The sequence below is a fragment of the Meles meles genome, chromosome 16, assembly GCF_922984935.1.
Source record: "Meles meles chromosome 16, mMelMel3.1 paternal haplotype, whole genome shotgun sequence".
NCBI classification, from domain to species: Eukaryota; Metazoa; Chordata; class Mammalia; order Carnivora; family Mustelidae; genus Meles; species Meles meles.
Window position 1 is genome coordinate 27223123 of NC_060081.1, and position 22083 is coordinate 27245205.

Genomic DNA, 22083 nt, shown 5'->3' on the forward strand with positions numbered 1-22083 from the left:
TATATAGCCAGCTAGCCTCCACCAGTTCACCAATCACCCCAGGCAAGCTCTTCTGACCTAGTGTCCCCTGCATCGTGTCCCAGGAGCCTGTCCTTACATCTCACTGGTCCCTGCACGCGCCTGTCTCTCCTCACACTTGGGGCCAGCTGGTCGCCCTGTGACCTGAGCACTCTGAGGAGTGTAACAAAAGGCAATGATGTGTTATTGTTCATCTGGCTTCTTTTTGTCGTAAGTTTGGCAGTGACACTCTGGCCAGCACTCTGTATCCCTGGGCAGAAACTGTAGGAGTTTAAAAAACTTAAACAGTTTCTTTGCTGTACCCCAGATGGCTGATGTTACCATGCTCACGTTTGAATAAATCCTGTCTGTCCTGCCAGGCTTGTATTCAAACTGTATGTTTAAACTGTGTTGACAGCCGCATGAACAGTAACTGACTTAGTGCTTTACAAAGATAGTTACATTAAGAACTATGTCATCAGGACAGGAAGTCCATAGTCCTGGCTTCTAGTAGCCCTGGAATTGCCTGGATAGAGACTTTTACCAGCTTGCTTTTATGGCACGCCCAAGGATTTGGCTCCTTGGAATTACTGGGTTTAAATTATTATCTCAATATAATTTTATCTTTTGTTTCACAGGCATTTTTCTTCCTTTTTTTTTTTTTTTTTTTTTTTTGGAAGCAGAAAATAAATAACTGTTGTTTGTGAGTTTTCTGGAGATTCAAGTACCTGTCTCTGTCTCCTTTGTAGATTGGAAGTTCCACAAACACCCTGCATGCCTTGCAAATTGCTTTTGCTGATGAAGAAACACAAGTAATCTACCTTTTGACAGATGGGAGACCTGATCAGGTACTTACCAAGGTCGGGAACAAAAAGGGATTCACCAGTGCCCTGAAAGTCAATGCCGAGAATGGGCTTGAGGGACATTTTCAACTGCTTGAAACAGCTTGAAAAACTGTTGAAAGATGTTTCCTTGGCCTAGGGACCCAGAACTGAGGTGAAAAAATACACTGAGGAATGCCTTTGTCTGCTGAAATGCAGAGGGGAATTTATGTGACATCAAGTGTTGTCTTGAGGCGCCACACACCCACAGGCCTGGAGACCAACCCCATGAAAGGAGATCTTCACCTTTCCATTGAGGACTGGTGTATATTTTGTTACAAACTAAGAGTAAAGAGACTCTTTTTGTTTTTTTTTTTTTCCTTTGGGGACTCCAAATCTAAACATGTCACTGCACAATGTCCTTGGTTTTACCACTAATTTTAACTTCGTAATCATTCAAACAAAAGCATGCCTTTCTAGTGAAATGTTCTTTGTTTTGCTTAGCCTGGCTGGAAAATATTTGAAAAGTTTTAGTGGAGTCTGTTCATCTTCTTTTGAGCTTTGTGAATGAAAGACTAATGCTGTGGGCATTAAATAAACATACGGATTTGCAGGCCAGTACAATGTAAATTAACCGCTAAAGTGAATTAGTATCAACTTGCATCCTTCATTGTGAGATGTTTGCATGTGAAGAGTGCTAGGCAAGTATTGTAAAATATACTGCGTCAAATGGTCCAAGGCTTAAATAGTAAAGCAACTGGATTTTATTACAGCATGAGATTTATGGCAGAGAAGTTATATGTAAAGTGAAGTGTTTTTTTTTTTTGTAAAGCGAAGTTTATTTTGGATGATTTTCCTATCAACTTCACTGTGCTTTCTGTTCAAAAGCAATTTATTGTGCCTTGCTTATGTTCCTTGTGTGGTGCCAAGGTTTGAGGCTACAAACATGAATGGTATTTTACCCCTGCCTTAAGGGCATTTACACTTCAGAGGATATGCTAGACATGTGTGGTTAACTCTGATTTGACACAGGGTATGGGGCTGTCTGTGCTGTGAGATGTCTGAGAGCAGAGTGAAGAGTACTGCTGTACAAGATGGGGAGAAGGCTGGGGAAGGTTCCACTGAGGAGGCGACATTTGAGCTTTGTCTGGAAAGAGGAGAAGGGATTTTCTAAACAGAGGAGATGACTGGTATCCTGGGCAAAAGAAACAGAGTTGTGGAAATATGTGGGCTGCCCAGAGAAGCAATCTGAAGGCAAGGGCAATGACAGAAGAGTGTTGGGGTTGAGGCTGGTAGGTTCGGTTGGGGGAAATAATCCTTGATGGCCACCTGGAATGAGTGGGTGGGCTTTACCGCAGTGGGGGCCGGGGGGTGGCACTCAGCAGGGCACATGGTCCCATTCACCTGTACTTCAGAAATGTGCCTCAGCAGTGCAAGGGAAAGACTAAATCTTGATGGGAGTTGGTGAGGGCCCACATCACATAGGAAACAGAAATGTGGAAGAGAGGACTCTTCTCAGAGATGACATAATAGAGTAACATCAAAGGACTTGGTGACCAGTTTGGGAACAGAGGAGGACAGAGTGAGGAGAAGATGGGAGAAAGAGAAAAAGGAATCACAATGTGACTGATTTGTAGTTTATAAAAATATGTTAGTAACTGATTTAAATTGAAACTTAAAGAAGGAACAATGTTTGGGAGTTCCTGGTGAAAGAAGCCAAGTTTGAGCACCTGTAGTTCAAGGATGTCCAGAGACCTCTTGCAATATGGGGCTGGTGTTTGGGAAAGATGGGGGTAGGGATTCTGATTTGAAAGTTGTTTGTACAAGGAGTCTTTACTTTTTTTAATAAACTCTTACTGATTTTGCTGTTTGTACTATAGGTCAGCTAGAAAATATAGATAAGCATATAATCATAAAAAGGAAGAAAGTTTAACTCAGTCATAATTCAGTTTTGTGTTCTGCCTTGTTTCATCTAATATATGCATTTTTTTGCAAGTCATGAGAAATTCTTCCAAAACATCATTCTCAATGACTACATCATATTCCATTACATAGATTTACTATAACTTCTAACTTGGAAATTAATTTTATTTATTTAATTTTTGAATAGTAATACATTCACATGGTATAAATTACAAAGGTACAAAAGGGTATGCAGAGAAGATTCTCTCTCCAACCTCCTGTTCACTTGCTAAAAGGCAATGTGTTTTACCAATTTCTTAGATCTTCTTTCAGAGACTGTTATGCAAGCAGAAATGTATTTTTATATACTCTCTTTTATAAATATATAAATGATGGTGCATTACACACATGATTTTGCACCTTTATTAATAAAACAATATGACTTGGAAATTGCTTAATATATAAAGAACTTCCTCAGTATTCCTAAAGATGGACATTGAGGTTGTTTTCAGTCTTTCTGTTACACACTACATCTCACAAATAACTGTGCACACGTGTTTTGCATATGTTTATCTGTAGCATAAATTCTAAGAAGTAGACTTAGTCCAAAGGTATGCATTTTGAGAGGTATTACTAAATAGTCCCCCAGAAGGGATGGGCCAAGTAATACTCCTGTTAGCTGTGTATTGGGAAGGATTCTTGATTCACAGTCCACCATGTATTTCAGAGGGTCTGGAATCTCCCGAGAGTATATACAAAACGTACTTGTACATTTCTCTGGGAGAAGAGCCCTCCCTAGCTTTCACCAGAGGGTCTGTAGTCCATCTAAAGATGAAGAACTGTGGAAACAGATGATAATCAGAATCAGAAATATGCAGGCCACCTGAAAAGTAATTTATAAACTCCTAGTTAGGCATTTTGTGTTCATATCTGCCTTTTCTCCCGTGCAGTCCATTTTTTCTGCATTGTCCCTCAGATTCTCTCCAAAAAGCAAATGAATATTTGATATTCATGTTCTATGTAGAGGACATTAACACATATCACTCAATCTCCATTTCTTTTTGAACTTGTCACTGACTTTGTTGGACCTGAATATGTTAAGGCTGGTGCTCTTATTCCCAATACTCAGCAGAATTTTCTGCTTGAAAGGACACATCGAAATGAGGTTCAGGATTTAATTCCATAGATACCAGCTTACTATTTGTTTATTAAATGTCCAGGGAAGAATTATATAGCAAGACAAGTCTTAAATTAATCAAGTTAAAAGAATTCTAGTAATATTAGTTGTCATTAAAATAGAATTGCTAGGTGTCCTTTGGTGGGCATCTCTAGGTATGAATGGACACAACCCAGCACGGTGCTACATTCTGGGGCTTCTTTGAAGTTAGGAACTTATCCTGGTAGGACTTAAGACAATGGGAGTGAGGAAGGCTTCTGCGCCGTTCTAAACACAAATGAGTGGGGAAAGCCTTACATGAGCTGTGTGAGGGGTGGGGGCTCAGAGAAGGAACAGGATGAGCCACTGTGCAGACAAACCTCCTTCAGAAGTTAGAGGAGTTAGGGGGACCTATTCCTGCCTCTCTTGCCACCCCAAGTTGACCATTGTGGTGAAAGGGTCACATTGTTTCGAAAGTGAAAATGCACATTTGTTCAGATTCAGAGAAGACGGAACTGGGGAGATTCTCTCAGGCATGCTGCTTGACCTCATTTAGTGATGGAAGGACTTCTTTGGGGAACATATGAAGGAGTCCTGGGCTGAGAAAGGTTTCCTCATTGTGGTCTAGGAGTTACACAGGGAGAATTCCCACTACTTTCTAGTAACAGAGCTCCTAGAGTAAGTGATTAGAGGAATCAGGATCAGCAAGGCTGGTATGGTAACAGGTTTTCTTCCATGTTCTGAGCCTCCTCTTCAGAGCTGTGAGGGCATAAACCAGGGAGAGGAATCCTTGGGGGCAGGGAGTACAGGCAAGAGGTCAGGAATGGCTCTTTTACCCTGTAGGTATCGAGCTTGTACAACACCCCCACTGTCTGTGTAGCTCTCTAACACCACGGGGTATGACCGTTTAGAAAACACTACCTAAGGCTGGATGCATGTGGGAGGCTCACTATGATACACTAACAGGCTTTTTCGTGCCTGGGTGCTCTCTAACTGTATGGAATGGTGGAAATGGTTTTGGAGCTAGAGACCTCTGCTGAAAGCTCACCCCCAGCACGGTCCATCTGAACGACCTCGGGCAAGTCCTCTACTGTGAATTTCCTCATCTGTGGCTCAAAGCCAATACTCCCTATTCACAAGTTTGCTTGGAGTAAATGAGATGATGTCCCCATGAATGCATTCCACAGGTGTTTATTGGGTACCTTGTATATGCAGGGCACTGCTATCAGTCTGGGATACAGTGGTAAGCAAGATGAACAAGGTGCCTGTCTTCAGAGAAGCTTATGTTTTATAGGGAGTTAGGCAATGAACAAATAAATATATGAAGTAATGTCAGGTAGCATATGAACGGATGAAAATGCTACCCATGGTACCTGGCACCCACAGTCAATATTAAATCAATTTTAATTTCTTTTCCTTTCTAAATATCTCAGCTGTAAGTCAGTATAAGTATAGTTCCTGGCTTAAAGGCTATAAAATTAGCAGAATTTAGAGCTAGTATCTCCAGTCTGGTATCAGGGGCAGTGGCCAGGATTCGCTGGTAAGAAACAAGGATAATAATAGCACCCACCTCAGAGGGTTGTAGAGAGGATGCAGGTGGACAGCACGAGCAGAGCTCTTAGTGCTCAATACATAGTAGGTCTTCAGAAATAGAAGCTAAACTGAATGAAGAGGAGGCAGCTTGCATTTGACAAGCTGGTTGGGGTCAACTCATTTAGGTTACTATTTGGTTAGAAGCATGTGTTCTGATGAGCACTGGGTGTTACAGGCAACTAATGAATCATTGAACACTACATCAAAAACTATTGATGTACTATATGCTGGCTAACTGAAATTTAAAAAAATAAGAAAGAAAGAAACCAGCTGATGTCCAGAGGGGAGAGGAGAGAAAAAGGATGAGAGGTGGAGGTGGGCTTATGGGTAGGGCCAGTCTCAATGCTGGAGCCAGATACAGAGACTGAAGCTGTGTGTAAGTGGTGGCTAGAATGAGACCAGAACCTGGGGAACCACTTAACCAACCACTTCCTGGGCAGTGTGTCTCCCTTTTCACTCTGCCTTTCCAGGACACATAACCCAAATATAGGAAGGGTTAAAGGCCAAATGATAGAAACTATAAGTGGACAATGGAACTGGCTGAAGGAGCCAGCAAGTTGGGTTAATCAAAGAGGGTCTCCTGGCACTGAGAAACGTAGAGGAAATGGGGGCAGGCCAATCAGAGGCAATTTCTGAAGGTTCTCGGCTGAGAACTCTCGGCTGATGGTGTGGTGGAGAGACGGCAGGCGAATTCATCAGTTCTTCTTTCCTGAGGGTTAGGTGATATAAACATTACTTGAGAGTCAGTCCTTACCAAGAGACTATTTTATTGCAAATGAAGGGAACAAACAGTCTGGCATTGCTTCTAATACTAAAAATTGGCTTTGAATTCCAGGCTTACTGCTTAAGAGCTTGATGGCCCTAGGAAACTGAATCCTGCTGAGTCAGTTTCTCCTTCTGTATGTGGTGCCCTTAACTACTGGGCCAAGTTAGGCTGTGTATTCCTGGGGATGAAAGTAGAGGAGCAGACAAATAATGGCTGAAACAGTGGAGAGATTTATAGTCCTACGAATAAGAAGCCCAGCAGTAGGTAGTCTAGGTTCTAGAGCTACTCACAGAGGTGTCCAAGAAAACAACCTTCTTTTTATGTTCATTCTCCACCATCTTTGTTTATAATTTCTATTCTCCTTGTTGCAAAATGGCTACTCTATCTCTAGGCAGTGCCCATTTTCCAGCAGGACGGGGGATGGGAAGGGGAAGGACATTAGATTTGTTGTTGTCTTTGTTGCTAAATCTTTGCCTTTTTTTTTTAATTAGATATTTTATTTATTTATTTATTTTTTCAGCATAACAGTATTCATTGTTTTTGCACAACACCCAGTGCTCCATGTAATACGTGCCCTCCCTATTACCCACCACCTGGTTCCCCCAACCTCCCACCCCTGCCCCTTCAAAACCCTCAGGTTGTTTTTCAGAGTCCATAGTCTCTTATGGTTCACCTCCCCTTCCAATTTCCCTCAACTTCCTTCTCCTCTCCATCTCCCAATGTCCAAATCTTTGCCTTTTTTTTAGAGAAAAGGAATATCTTCCCTGGGACTTCTGCCTATATCTCAGTGGACAGAACTGGGTCACGTGGCTAATTCTAGATGCAAAAGAGGGTCAGAGGATGAGTTTTTATGTGTATATGTTTGCTTGTTTTAAACTAGGCACATTGCTGTCATGAAAAGGAAACCAGGGTTCTGACAGTAAAAAAGGATGAGAGGAATTTATATTAGTAGTCAACTATCCATCTTTCTAACTACCTCACAGGATCGTTGTGAGGATTATTAACTGCTATGTTATACTCACAGCAGAGTGCCTCACACATGGAAGGACCCTCAATAACTCTCTCTTCTTTCACTCTGTGGGAGACACATTGACCGTCATCTACCTGAAGCTGGAAAATGCTCTTTTCAAGTCGATGCTTGGGAAGCCATATAGAGATCCATTAGCTTCACTCTGCAGAATCCTAATAGCCAGGTGTTCCCCCCTGATACTTTCAGTGCTCTAAAGTATAGTCCAGCACTTTAAAAGCATGAACTCTAGGCTCAGGTGCACTTAAAATTGTGTGATTTGGTTGGTCACATCTTTCTTCAAGAATTTTTTCTGTACCAAATTGTGAGCCCGCAGAGGCAAGGGCTGAGTCATTGGTCTTCATACTCTCACCATCTGGCAGTGTTTGCTTTGTTTATTGAATCGAATTGACACCTTTCCAAGAAGCCATTCATCACTGTATAAAGAATTACTAGTTGAGAATCTCACAGTCTATAGCAAATACTAAGGATTTTCACATTTTATTTTTTCTTTCTCTCCCTCTCACTTTCCATCTCCCTGTTTCCCCCTCAAAATGTCATTTTAGCCACCTGAAATGGTTATAGACCAAGTCAAAGTTTTTCAGAAAATTCCTATTTACACCATCTCCTTCAATTACAATGATGAGATTGCGAATGGATTTTTGAGTGAGCTTGCTTCTTTGACTGGGGGAGAGTTCCATTTTTATAATTTTGGCTGTAAGGATCTGTGTCCTCCAGGGATTGTTCAGGTAAGATCTTAATATAAGAGAGTATTCATTAATTTGGGCATTATAGACTGGGCCAATGGACAATAACTTAGTTGAGAACATTGCTACCATTAAAGACAATTAAGTTGAGCAAATGAAATCACCTAAGCATGTACTACAAAATGTGGTCCATGGACCATCTGAACTAAGGCATTTATGAAAATGCAGATTCCTGGGTCAACTTCAGAGCTGCTAAATTAGGCTCCAGGCATAGAGGCACAGGAATCTTAATATATTTTGTTTTTCTTCTAGGTTTTTTTATTATGGAAAGTTTCAAACATACACAAAAGTAGAAGAGTATGTGGACCCCATCCTATGTACCCATTAGTCAGATTCAGTAATTCTCAACATATTGCCAAATTTGGGAATCTGTGTTTTTAACAAGCATACCAGAGGGTTCCTACCTGTAGTTCGTTAACCACTGCTGTTTATAGGGATTTGTGGGAAACTTAGGAAAAATTCAGATCCTAGGTAGTTGTCTCCTGACCTCTCAGACTGTATAACCATGGGACCATCTGATAAAGCATTTCATTCCAATAGACTGATGGGAGAGAGTAAATAAAATTATATTCTCCAGTCCTTTAATCTTGGCCTGAGGAAATGCATTTCAAGATTGGCCTTCTAGAGAACGTTTTTTTGTCTTATTGTCTGTCCTGTGGAGTCACTTTAAATCCAGGACAAGCCAGAATATCAATCAGTGCTTATATTTAAAGAAACGACCAGAGTCTGGGGAATGAATCATTTGAAAGGATTGGAGGGAACAGTGACCTCTCTGAGCTTACACAGGGCAAGGAATAGTGACTATAACCCCACCGGCTAGACTGGAAAACCTCATAATCCAGTAGGCATTAGGTAGAGTATGAAGAAGGGTCTTGCCTCAGAAGTATGGACAACCAAATGCTGCCCCAGGCCTGCCTCAAAAACCTTAAATGAAGACCTGACAAAATCAAACTATTTCCTGCATCCCTGAACAAACCCCAAGAATGAGTATAAGAAAGCAAAAATATCCATTACCCAAAAAAGTAAAATTGACCATTTCTGACATCCAATCAAAATAGTACCAGATATATAAAGAAGCAGGAAAATACAGGTCCATAATGAGAAAAAGCAAACAGAAAAATTAAAACATGCATAGCTGACTCAGATGTTAGTATTAGAGCATTAAAACAGTTATTGTAGCTGTGTTTGCTATGTTCAAAAAGGAAGAGACATGAAAGATATAAGTAAGTCACAAATAAAATTTTTAAAGGTGATAACTAAAACATATGAGATAAAAAAATACATGGAATGTGAGGAACAATAGGTAAGACATTGCAGAACAAAACACTAGTAAACTGCAAGGTAGCAATAGAAACTATCCAAAATGTAACACAGAGAAGAGAATTAAAGCAATAAACAAGCAAACAAAACCCAGAAAATAGGGCAGAAGTGAGCCATGGAAAAATTCAAGTAGGCTAGTAAATACATAATTGAAACAGTAGTGCCAGAATTTTTCCATATTGGTTGGAAACTATAAACCCGCAGACCCAAGAAACAGAATGAATGCCAAGCACAAGAAACATGAAGAAAATCACACCAAGTCATATCAGAATTGAACTTCTCAGAAGTAATGACAAAGAGAAAAGTCTTAAATGAATAGGGTGAAAGAAGATAAATAGGTACAGAGGAAAACGGGTAAACATAGCAGCATATTTCTCATCAGAAACAATGCATGTGGAAATATAGCAGAGTGATATTTTTAAAGTACTGAAAGACAAAAAGGCTCTGTGTAGAATCTATACCCTGAAAATACCTTTCAAAAAGGGAAGTGGAATGAAGACTTCGGAGATACACAAAAAATGAAAGAACTCGTCACCAATAAACCTGCAGTATAAGAAATGTTAAAGCGAGTACTTCAGGTAGAAGGAAAAGCGTACCAGATGGAAATACAGATCTACACTAAGGAATGAAAACCGAAGGATACCTTCATGGATAGCTGCATGGTAACTGCATGGGTAGATATGTGAGGCTTTTTTCCCCTTGTTATTTGCGTATAATTATAAGATAAATTGCTGGAGAGACTTCTAGTTCCCACAACAAAGGTATAGTCCCATTCCTCCCAGGTCCTACATCTTAAGCTTAAAAAAGTCCTGGACATAACAAATCGTGTAGGAATACTCTGAAAGGTAAAAAGAAGAAGGAGGACTTCCTGGGGACCTCAGAATTTAAGGATTATATGACAATAAGTCTTGGGGATTTGTTAATGCCTTCCATATATCCCAGAGAGAGCACTACTGAACCCTCCTGCCTGGAATCTGTAATAGGCACAGACCAAAAAAAAAAAAAATGACCAAGGAAAGCTTATTCTCTCTAGTCAAAGGACTGAGAAGAAGGTGACCTGAAAACAGAAAACCGTTTTTGTTTTCTTTTTTTAGATTTTTTTAAATTTGTTTGACAGATCACAAGTAGGCAGAGAGGCAGGCAGAGAGGGGTGGGGGGAGCAGGCTCCCTGCTGAGCAGAGAGCCCGATGCAGTGCTCAATCTCAGGACCCTGAGACCATGACCTGAGCCGAAGGCACTTAACCCACTGAACCACCCAGGTGCCCCAGAAAACCTTTTTTGCAATATCTGCCATAATCCAGCCATACAACAATGGAAAAACTTCAACCCTTTCCCTGAGATTTGAGTGGAGCTGAACAAAGAGCTGATGTTCCACACTACCAGGAAGCAAGCGATGGTGCTCTGATCCCTCTGCCAGGTGGTATCAAGGAACTGACCAGAGAGCTAATCTTCCATCCCTCACTGTCAGAGTAGTGTGAGTAGGGCTGAATGGAAAGCTGATTTTCCAGACCCCGATAGAGTAGGTGGTGCTCTAACTCCCATGCTAGGATAGTATCAGAGGATTGAGAAGGAAGCTTATTGTCCATCCCCTCTCCAGTAGAAGACAGCAGTGCTCTGATTCTCCCACCATGGAGTCCAATGGCAAACTGGGCCTCTACCCCACCAGGCATTTCTAAGACTTAACAAAGCAATGTGAGGATGGTCCAGTCACTACTGTACTTTGCTACAGCCCTCATCTCAGTGGGACTCGGCAACAAAATGAACTTCCACAAACTCTCAATATCAATGAAAAAGAAAAAGGAATTGTGAGTTACAGATAGACAATGCTCCACTTCCCCCATCTCTGCTGCCACTGAGGGTTGATAGGGATCTGAGCCTCCGTTAACACCCAACAGAATAAAAATAAAGTGTGAAAGGGGAGTAACCCCCACTGTGGTCCTTTCTGAGTGGAGAGCTAATTCTCAGCCCCCATTCAGCAACAGTAAGACCAAAGGAGGCAGTGCTATCTGGGGCTACTCTGTACTCTGACTCCCTACCCTTAGGATCTCTCACTGTGAACAAAGTAGAGGTTACTGGCCTACATAAAGAGAACTGAACTCCCAATTCCTGAACTCCTGACACTGTGGCAGCCTGCCTTGATGAAAATAACTGGAAAAAAAATCCACTAGATACACAGTTGTGCCCCCAAAGAAAGTAAAATTTAGCTATGAGAGTTCCCAAATGTATAAAAAGTGTACTAGAAAAACAGGTTCACTGGGGTAGGTGGGCAGGACTAGCCAAAGAGACACAGCCACAAGTGGCCTAGTCTTGGAAGCCTCTTTTCCCCCACAGATCTGAGACTCTTCTCTGCACAGAGGCATCAGAGTGTATGGGAAGAATAGGCAAGAAGAACTCAGCCAGAGCAAGAGGTCCATTCCAGGAAAACTATCTTCCTATGCCTCCCAAGCTACCCAGTGACATAGGACACCCAGGGGACACTAGTTGTAGAGGCACCAAGAAACACCTGGCAGTCTGACTAGGGGAAACTCCTTTAGCCTACTCAGGTAGCACCAGCAGAGACTAGTGGGAGCCCCAGCAACACCAGATTGAAAGAAGACCAAAATAATACAAAAAAGTCTCTGAAAATTAAATTGCCATTGGAGCAAGAGCCCACAAAAGTAGGACTAAAGTCTCACATGCTAAATTTAAACAGGGTTACTGCAAGCTAAAATAAAAGTTTTAAAATAGGACCCAGAGTCTCATAATGCAATATAGCTAGAATGTTCAGGATACAGTAAAAAATCACTCATCATACCAAGAAACAGTAAAATCACAACTTGAACAAGACAAGACCATCACATGATCCCAACACTGAGACAGATGAATTAGATGTTGGAATTACCTGATCAAGATTTTAAAGAACCTACATAAAAATGCTTCAGCAATCAACTTTAAGTTATTTGGAGACAAATGAGCAAATAGAAAATATCAGTGAATGTGTAGAAGTTATAAAAATTTCCAAGTTGATACTATAGAACTGGAAGCTATAATAGCAAGTAAACTCACTGGGTGGGCTCAATGGTGAGAGTGGAAAAGACTTGATTTTACCAGTGAACTTGAGGTCCAACAATAGAATTCAGCCAGTCTGAACAATGGAGAGAACATACTGAAAAACAACAACAACAACAAAATAAGCCAGAACCATGGAGACCTATAGGAGAATAATTGAAGATCCAACATTAGTATCATTGGAGTTCCCCAGAGAGAAGAAAGAAAGGGGGGCTGAAAGACTACATGGAAAAATAACTGAAAACTCCTCAAATTTGGTGAAAGATATAAACATACAGATTGAAGAAGCTGAGTAAACTCCAAAGAGGATAAACCCAAAGAATTCCATGCCAAGACACACCATGTTTCAACATTCGAAAATCAAAGACATTCATCTGTTGAAGGGCATCTTGGCTCTTTCCACAGATGAATGGATAAAGATGTGGTCCATATATACAATGGAATATTACTCAGCCATCCTAAAGGATGAGTATCCAACTTTTGCATCAACATGGGTGGAGGAGCTTATGCATGCATACAACATGCATCAACTGGAGGAGATTATGCTGAGTGAAATAAGTCAAGCAGAGAAAGTCAATTATCATATGGCTTCACCTCCTTGTAGAATATAAGGAATAACATGGAGGATATTAGGAGAAGGAAAGGAAAAGTGCAGAGGGGGGAAATCGGGGGGAGAGATGAACCATGAGAGACTGTGGACTCCGAGAAACCAACTGAGGGTTTTAGAGGGGAAGGGGTGGGGGAATGGATGAACCTGGTGGGGATATTAAGGAGGGCATGTACAGCATGGAGCACTGGGTGTTATATGCAAACAATGAATCATGGAACACTACATCAAAAATTAATGATGTACTGTATGGTGACTAACATAACACAATAAAATTTTTTTTTAAAAATCAAAGACAAAAAAAATTGTTTTCTTTTAAATTGAAGGCTGTTTTTTAAAAATAGCTCAAAAGAAATGACATCAAATTGAGAGTGGATTTTACCAAGGAGGCCAGAAAAGTGGCACAATATTTTTCAAGTGTGGGAAGAAAAGAACCATTGACCACATATTTTATATTGGACAAAACTATCCTTTCAGGAATGAAAAGGAAATAAAAATATTCTCAGAGAAATACAAATTAAAAGGATTTGTTGCTAGAAGCCCTACTCTTTTATTCGCTACAGGAAGTTCTTCAGGCAAAAGGAAATAGAAAAATAAGAAATTGTGGAGCATCATGAAAGAAGGGAGAAAGAGCAAAAATATGAGTAGATGTAATAGAGTGTCCTTTTCCTCATGAAATCATATTCAGTGATTGAAATAAAAATTACAGCACTCTGTGATATTCAAGACAGTGATAATTATTTATTTTTTAATATTTTATTTATTTGACAGAGAGAAGTCACAACTAGGCAGAGAGGCAGGCAGAGAGAGAGGAGGAAGCAGGCTCCCCGCGGAGCAGAGAGCCCGATGAGGGGCTCGATCCCAGGACCCTGGGATCATGACCTGAGCCGAAGGCAGAGGCTTTAACCCACTGAGCCACCCAGGCACCCCAAGACAGTGATATTTAAAAGTAAAGAAGGTAAAGGGACCTAAGTGGAAGTGAGGTTTCCATATTTTCCTTGAAATAGTAAAATGTTAATGCTAGCAGTTTGTTAAAAGTCTCATACATGTGCTGTGCATACTCAGAGAAGCCATTATGAAAACAAGATAAAGAGATATACTCAAAAATGCTACAAATAAATCAAGATAGAATTAATTTTTTTTAAAGTTCAAGTAACCTGAAGGAAGGCAGGAAAGAAACAGAGGAGCAAGACCAATGAAACAAGTAGAAAACAAATAATAAAATAACAGAACTGTTAACACATCAATAATTACTTTAAATGTAAATGATATAATTACCCCAATCGAAAGGAGAAATAGACAAATACAAAATTATACTTGGAGACTTCAACACATCTCTCCCAGCAACTGACAGAAACTAATAGATGCAAAATCAGCAAGACAGAGAAGATCTAAACAGCACAGTCATCCAACAAGATCTAATTGCCACAAATAAAATAATCCCCACCACAACAGCCGAATACAAATTTTTTTCTAGTGCTCATGGTATACTTTACAGATTAATTAATTACGGATTAATAGCCCAAGAGTCCATCAACTGATGAATGGATAAAGAAGATGTGGAATTTAACTCAGCCATAAAAAAGAACGAAATCTTGCCATTTGCAGTGACATGGATGGAACTCAAGAGTATTATGCTAAGTGAAAGAAGTCTGTCAGAAAATGGCCAATACCATATGATTTCACTCATATGTGGAATTTAAGAAGAAAAGTGAACAAAGGGGAAAAAATAGAGAGGGAGGCCAACCACCAAAAAAAAACCACTCGTAACTATAGAGAACAAACCAGTAGTTACCAGAGGGGAGGTGGGGTGGGGGACAAGGGGTGAAATAGGGGAGGGGATTAAGGAGTGCATTTGTTGTGATGAGCATCAGCTGGTGTATGGAAGTGTTGAATAACTATATTGTACACCTGAAACTAATATGGCACTCTATGTTAACTAACTGGAATTAAAATAAAAACTTAAAAAAAATAAAAGCACTGAAATCATGGAGTTTGTTCTCTGCCCATAATGGTATCAAATGAGAAGTTAATAATAGACAGCATAAAAATATCTAAACACATGGAATTTAAACAACACATTCCTTGATAATCCATTGGTCAAAGAGAAAGTCTCAAAGGAAATTAAAAATACTTAGAACCAAAAGAAAACAAAACCACCATATATCAAACTATGTGGAAAACAGCTAACACAGTGGGAGTGAAATTTATAGCACTAAATGCTTGTTGGGAACAAGGGAAGTTACTGAATCAACAATCTGAGTTCTTACCCCAAGAAACTAGAACAAGAAGGGCAAAATAAACCCAAAGCAAGCAGTAGGAAGAAAATAATATGGATAAGAGTATGAATCAATAAAATTGAAAATAGGAAAACAATAGAGAAAATCAATGAGAGAAAAAGCTGTCTCTTAAAAAAAAAAGAGCTCGAGAATTGATAACACATCTTGGAAGACTGACAAAGACAAAAAGAACTAATATCAGGAATAAAGTAGGGGCTATCATATTAGATCTTACAGCCATCAAAAATATTATAAAAGGAATACAGTGAACAACTTTATACTCACATATTTGACAACTTGGGAAAAAATGGGCCACTTCCACACAAAACAAAAACTACCAGAAATCGACCAAGATAGAATGGACAATGTGAATCACATTAAAATAAACATTTTTTCAAGAGAAATGAAAACAAATGTCTATAAGACTTGTACACAGATGTCCATAGCTTTGTTTATAATAGCCCAAGGATGTCCCTCAACAGGTGACTGAGTTTTGGTATTCGGTATATAGTCCAATACTACTCAGCAATAAAGATGAACAAACTCTTGCTTCATGCTGCAACATGGGTGAATCTCAGAATAATTATATGAGTGAAGGAAGCTGGACAAAGAATACATACTGTATGATTCCATTTATATAAAATTCTATAAAATCAAAACTAATGTATAGTGACAGAAGGAAGATGAGTAGTTGATGAGGAATTGGAGGGAGATGGGTTTTGGGGTATGGAGGGTGGCAAATTTACAAGGGGGCCTGAGGAAACTTTTGGGGATGATGGATATGTCTGTTCTCTTGATTGCACTGAAGATTTCACAGGTGTGAATGTCAAAACTTTTCAAATGGTACACTTCACATGCGTTTGCTTTGTTGTATATGAGTTATATTTCAATAAAGCTGTTTATTAAAATGCAGTAGTATGAGAATGACATGAAATCCTTTAATTCTTTTTCTCATATAGTTGGTTTTCTTTAGAAATGTTTGAAATTTGAACTCTTTTATACAATTTCACAATATATTTACTTCTCATTTTGGCAGAATGAAGATTTGACTCTTTTAATTAAGGAAATGGAGCAGGGACAAAGTGACCTGGAGAAGGTACAAGACCTTTATTCAGAGTCCTTAATCATGGATTGGTGGTACAATGGAGAAAAGGAAGGGGACAATAAGTGAGTGTGCCAAAGCCCCTGTTTTTCTCATCACTGGGGTCCTCTCAGATGCTCTGCTCACTCTCCTTGATACCTCTTCTTTCTGCAGTACTTTTGGGATTTCCTTTAGTGTAAAGAATCATATAGCATGGGGCACCTGGGTGGCTTAGTGGGTTAAAGAATCACATAGCATGATTATGTTAGAATTTCTCTTAAGAAAGGAGAAGGCATAATCTAATAATTTAATTATCTAATATATGGTTTAAGGAAGCCACATATTTACCTTTAAATGTAAGTTCTGAAATCTTTGTGTGGCACTTAGAACAGTGTTAACAGTTTATCTCCACTCAGTGTGGATGGGCCCCCCAACCCCAACAGTCATAGAACACAGCAGGAGTGCTGTGTAGGGCAGGAGAGTGGACTCAGGGATTAGGAGGCCCAGGGGTCTGGACTTCACTCTGTGCAGTGTTGGTGAATCCCTGACTTCTCTCCAAACCTGTCCATTGATGAGTCTTGGTTTCCTCTTCTTTAAAATGGTAGCTGTGGTGGTAAGATTTGGGATAGATAATGTCTCAAGTCTTTTTCTACCCTATATTCTAATATGTCTCTAATTAGTAATTTTTAAACAAAAATCAGAACAACTGCAACACTCAGAAAAGGTGTCAAATCTTATTAAAACAATTTAACATTGTACAGATATTCAAATATCACAGATTCATGTAAATACTCTATCAGGAGGACGTCTTTTTATTTTAAAGCGTGATAGCTAATGGAAAGAAGTTAAAAATACATTTATCAGGGGCGCCTGGGTGGCTCAGTGGGTTAAGCCTCTGCCTTCGGCTCAGGTCATGATCCCAGGGTCATGGGATTGAGCCCCACATCCGGTTCTCCACTCAGCGGGGAGCCTGCTTTCCCCTCTCTCTCTGCCTGCCTCTCTGCCTACTTGTGATCTCTGTCTGTCAAATAAATAAACAAAATCTTTAAAAAAATACATTTATTAATCAGGATTTCATCTTCATCAAAATTCACTGTCTTCCTGTTAGCAAATTAAGCATTAATATGGGCAGGGAGCAAGGCACGAGCAATGGAATCAGTAAAAAAAGATAAATGTTATACTGGGCCATCTCATAATGAGATTTTACAGCATTATTTTTAAAGTATTGGAAAATCTCAGATACAACTTCTAAATGCAGAGAATATGAACAAATAAACCAGCAGTCAAATAAATGAGCAGCACCTCAGTGTAAATTACCCTCTGTACCTTACCAGCCATTGTTTGGAAGTTGGTTTAGTCAGTTGACTCTATCTGCCATTCATTGAGAAGTGGATGCATTCTTTTTTGTATTTTTTTATATTTCTTTTTTAGGGACTGGATAAGGCAGGTTCTGGAGTCATGCAGAGAAGTGTTTTAATCCAGGCTTCCCACCATTACATGTTGGGTAAATTTAGGCAAGTTACTTAACCTTGTGGAGCCTCAGTTTCCTGATCTACAACATGGGAATAATGGTAGTCAGAGGGTTGTTGGGGAGATTAAACGAGGATATGACTGTTATATAAATTAACTCTAAATTAACATAAAGAAAGAATAAAGCTCAATGCCTCATTCTACAGGTAGCATGCTTCTATTCTTAGAACATTAGGAAAAGTTAATCACTGACTTACTACACTCAAAAACGAATTGCCTTGTTCTTGCTTTCTACCAGGTGAAAAACATTTCAGCCTCCAATCTCCTCACCCTTCCTTTCTTTTTTTTTAATTTAATTTTATTTTTTCAGTGTTCCAAGATTCATTGTTTGTGCTCCATGCAATACGTGCCCTCCTTAGTACCCACCACCAGGCTCACCTAACCCCACACCCCCTCTCCTCCAAAACCCTCAGTTTGTTTCTCAGAGTCCACAGTCTCTTATGGTTTTTCACCCCCCTGCCGATTTCCCCCAATTCACTTTTCCTTTCCTTTTCCTAATGTCCTCCATATTACTCTTTATGCTCCACAAGAGGTGAAACCGTATCGTATGATAATTGACTCTGCTTAGTTTTTTTCACTCAGCATAATCTCCTCCAGTCCCTTCCTCCTTTTTTTCCAACATTGTGGAGTACGGACCATGTGCCAGGCAAACTGGGATGCACAGATGAATACAAACCCAGTCTCTTCCATCGTAAGGTGCACAGTGTGGTGGGGCCATACGGACGTACATGATTATGGAACACTGGGGGTGGTCTACAAAGTAGGCAGTCAGATCGGGGGTGAAGGAGGGAGGCCATGCTTTACGTGTTGGAGCAGGAGATTGTTCTGGAAACTTTCCTTTCTGTGGTTGCTATGTTCAGAGCTTCAGAAATGATATATATGGGAAGATTCTCAGGCATTTCTAGGGTCCCTCCTGGCCCCAGATCCTCACAGGAGTGGTTTCCTGTGATCTGATATTGGCACAGGGGGTCCAAGGCAAGGATTTCACTTCTCTGGCTTTTGTAAGAGCTAGCTATTCAACCCTTTGGTTAGAGAAAGGGGTTTCTGTAAGGCTTTCTGATTTACAACTGGCTCTCCCTTATGTTAATTCTCACATCAGTCCCATAGAGTCAGTGCACACCTGAATTTCCTGCAGTTTTTAGAGGAGGAGGAGGATGAAGTTCAAAGACTGAGGGACTTTACTGTGTCCACACAGCCAGAAAGGAACAGAACTGTGATGTGAGCCATACTTAATGACTCCACATCAGGGCCCCTGTTCACACTTCTGCTTTGGGTGGGGAAAAAGATTATTCTTGAATTAACCAGACGACAGGAGGCCCCCTCCTTTAGTTTGTAGCATTCAACATGATTTTATTGATCTAACTCTGCCTTCTTGATGGAAATTTTGTATTTTCCCTCTCTTCTTATTCCTCTTTTTTTTTCTTCTATTTTTTTGTCTAAATCAAAACAGGCATCAAAAGGAAATCTGTTCTATGGTTTCAACCCCAGAAAAATGTGCAAAACCTCATTCTGATGTCAAGTCAACACCAATGTCATCCCTAAATATGTTGTACTTACCAGAGGATCTTTCAAATCAAAAGATACAGAAAAAGAAAGTCCTTCATGCAGGTATCAGTGAACAAAATGGTTTGATTCTCATTATAGGTTTTCCTTCAATGCAAGAAGGTAGAATAAAACTAAATCCACATAATATTTTAAAAGGAACCTAAACCTGTGGGATTTTTTTGTTTTTGTTTTGCTTTATTGACATATAATTGACCCAAACATTATTTTGGTTTTAGGAGTACAATATAATGACTTGATACTTGTATATATTGAAAAACGATCACAACAGTAAGTCTAGTTATCATCTGTCACCACACACAGTTACAAAAACATTTCTCTTATGATTAAGACTTTTAAGATCTATCCTCTTAGCAATTTTCAGATATGCAGTAAAGTATTAACTATAGTCACCATGCTGTATATTACATCCCCATGACCTTATTTATTTTATAACTGGAGGTTTTTATCTTTAGACCCCTTCACCCATTTTGCCCACTTCCCCATCCCCCACCTCTGGCAACAATCAGTCTGCTCTTTGCGTCTATGAGATTGGTTTGTTTTTTGTTTTTTGTTTTTTTGTGGGTTTTTTGTTTTAGGATTCCACATATAAGTGAAGCCATATAGTATTTGCCTTTCTCTGTCTGGCTTATTTCATTTAGCATAATGTACTCACAGTCCATCCATCCATGTTATGACAAATGGCAAGATCTCTTTCTTTTTATAGCTGAATCATATTCATGTGAGTGTGTTTGTAATATGTATATATATTACATCTTTTTCCATTTATCCGTTGATGGACACTGAGGTTGCTTCCATATCTTTGCTATTGTAAATAATGCTGCAGTGAACATCGGGGTGCATACATCTTTTTGAGTTAGTGCTTTTGTTTTCTTTGGCTAAATATCCAGAAGTAGAATTGTGTTGAATCATATGATAATTCTAATTTTTTGAGAAACCTCTATACTATTTTCCAGAGTGCGCACACCAATTACATTCCTACCAGCAGTGCCCAAGGGTTCCCTTTTCGCCACATCTTCACCAATACTTGTTATTTGTCTTTTTGATTCCAGCCATTCTAACAGGTGTGAGGTGATGTCTTCTTGCAGTTTTGATTTGCATTTCCTTGATGATGAGTGATGTTGAGCATATTTCACGTGTTTGTTGGCCATCTGTATGTCTTCTTTGGCAAAATGTCTAATCGGGTTCTCTGCCCATTAATTGAATTATTTGGGGTTTTTTGGTGTTGAGTTATATGAGTTCTTCATATTTTTGTTATTAACTCCTTATCAGATATATCGTTCGCAAATATCTTCTCTCATTCAGTAGATTGCCTTTTCATTTTGTTCATTGTTTCCTTCGTTGTGCAGAGCTTTTTATTTTGATGTAGTCCCAATGTTTAATTTTGCTTTTATTTCCCTTTTCAGAGGAGATAGATCTAAAAAAAAAGTCTCTGTGGCCAATGTCAAACAAATTACTGCCTCTGTTTTCTTCCAGATGTTTTATAGCTTTAGGTCTCAACATTTAGGTCTGTAATCCATTTTTTGAGTTTGTTTGTTATAGTGTGAGAAAGTTGACTAGTTTCATTCTCTTGCATGTAGCTGTCCAGTTTTCCTGGAACCATTTGTCAAAGAAGCTTTTTCCCACTCTATATTATTGCCTCCTGTGCCATGGATTAATCTACTATAAAAGTGTGGGTTTTCTCTGGACTCTCTATTCTGTCCCATTGATTTGTGTGTCTGTTTTGTGCCAGTAGCATTCTTTTTGATATGTGTAGCTTTGTACTCTTGCAATCTAGGATTGTGATACCTCCAGCTTTCTTTTTCTTTTTCAAGATTGCTTTGGCTATTTAGGGTCTTTTGTAGTTCCATACAAATGTCAGTAGTATTTGTTCTCTAAGAAAAATATTGCTGGTATTTTGATAGGGATTACATTAAATCATTAAATTGCTTTGGGTAGTATGGACATTTTAACATTATTCGTTCTTCTAATCCGTGAGCAGGGAATATATTACCATTTGTATCATCTTCAATTTCTATTATCGGTGTTTTATAGTTTTCAAAGTACAGGTCTTTTACCTCCTTGGTGATAAGTTTATTCCTAGGTATTTGATTATTTTTGGTGTAGTTGTAAATGGGATTGTTTTCTTTCTTTTAGCTACTTCATTATGAGTGTATATAAATGCAATAGTTTTCTCTATGTTAATTTTGTATCCTGCAACTTTACTAAATTTGCTTATCAGTTCTAGTAGTTTATTGGTGGAGTCTTTTGGGTTTTCTATATAAAGTATCATGTCATCTGCAAATAGTGAATGTTTCACATCTTTACCAATTTGGATGCCTTTTATTTCTTCTTCTTATGTAATTGCTCTGGCTAAGACTTCCAGTACTACATTGAATTAAAAATGGTGAGATTGAACATCCTTGTCTTTTTCCTGCTCTTAGAGGAAAAGTTATCAATTTTTCACCATTGAGTATGGTGTTAACTGTGGTTTTTTCGTATGTGGCTTTTATTATGTTGAGGTATATTTCCTCTAACCCTACTATGTTGAGAGTTTTTATCATGAATGGAGTTTTTATCATTTGTGCTTTGTCAAATGCTTTTTCTACATCTATTGAGATGATCCATACAGTTTTTATCCTTTCTCTTTTTAATGTGATGTATCACA

The 22083-nt window shown here is 39.2% G+C and overlaps 1 protein-coding gene across 5 annotated transcripts in view; it reads left to right on the forward strand.

Moving 5' to 3' along the window:
- The window catches only part of VWA3B (von Willebrand factor A domain containing 3B), a 225073-nt gene that overhangs the window by 111797 nt on the left and 91193 nt on the right, over positions 1-22083 (forward strand). For all 5 annotated transcript variants that reach the window (XR_006815228.1, XM_045980137.1, XM_045980138.1 and 2 more), the window contains 4 exons: positions 747-845; positions 7808-7990; positions 16299-16429; positions 19324-19481. Coding sequence is in view for 4 of the 5 variants with exons in the window: in XM_045980137.1 (XP_045836093.1) it covers positions 747-845; positions 7808-7990; positions 16299-16429; positions 19324-19481 (571 nt within the window). In the remaining variant the exon portion in view is untranslated. The remainder of the gene's footprint in view (positions 1-746; positions 846-7807; positions 7991-16298; positions 16430-19323; positions 19482-22083) is intronic.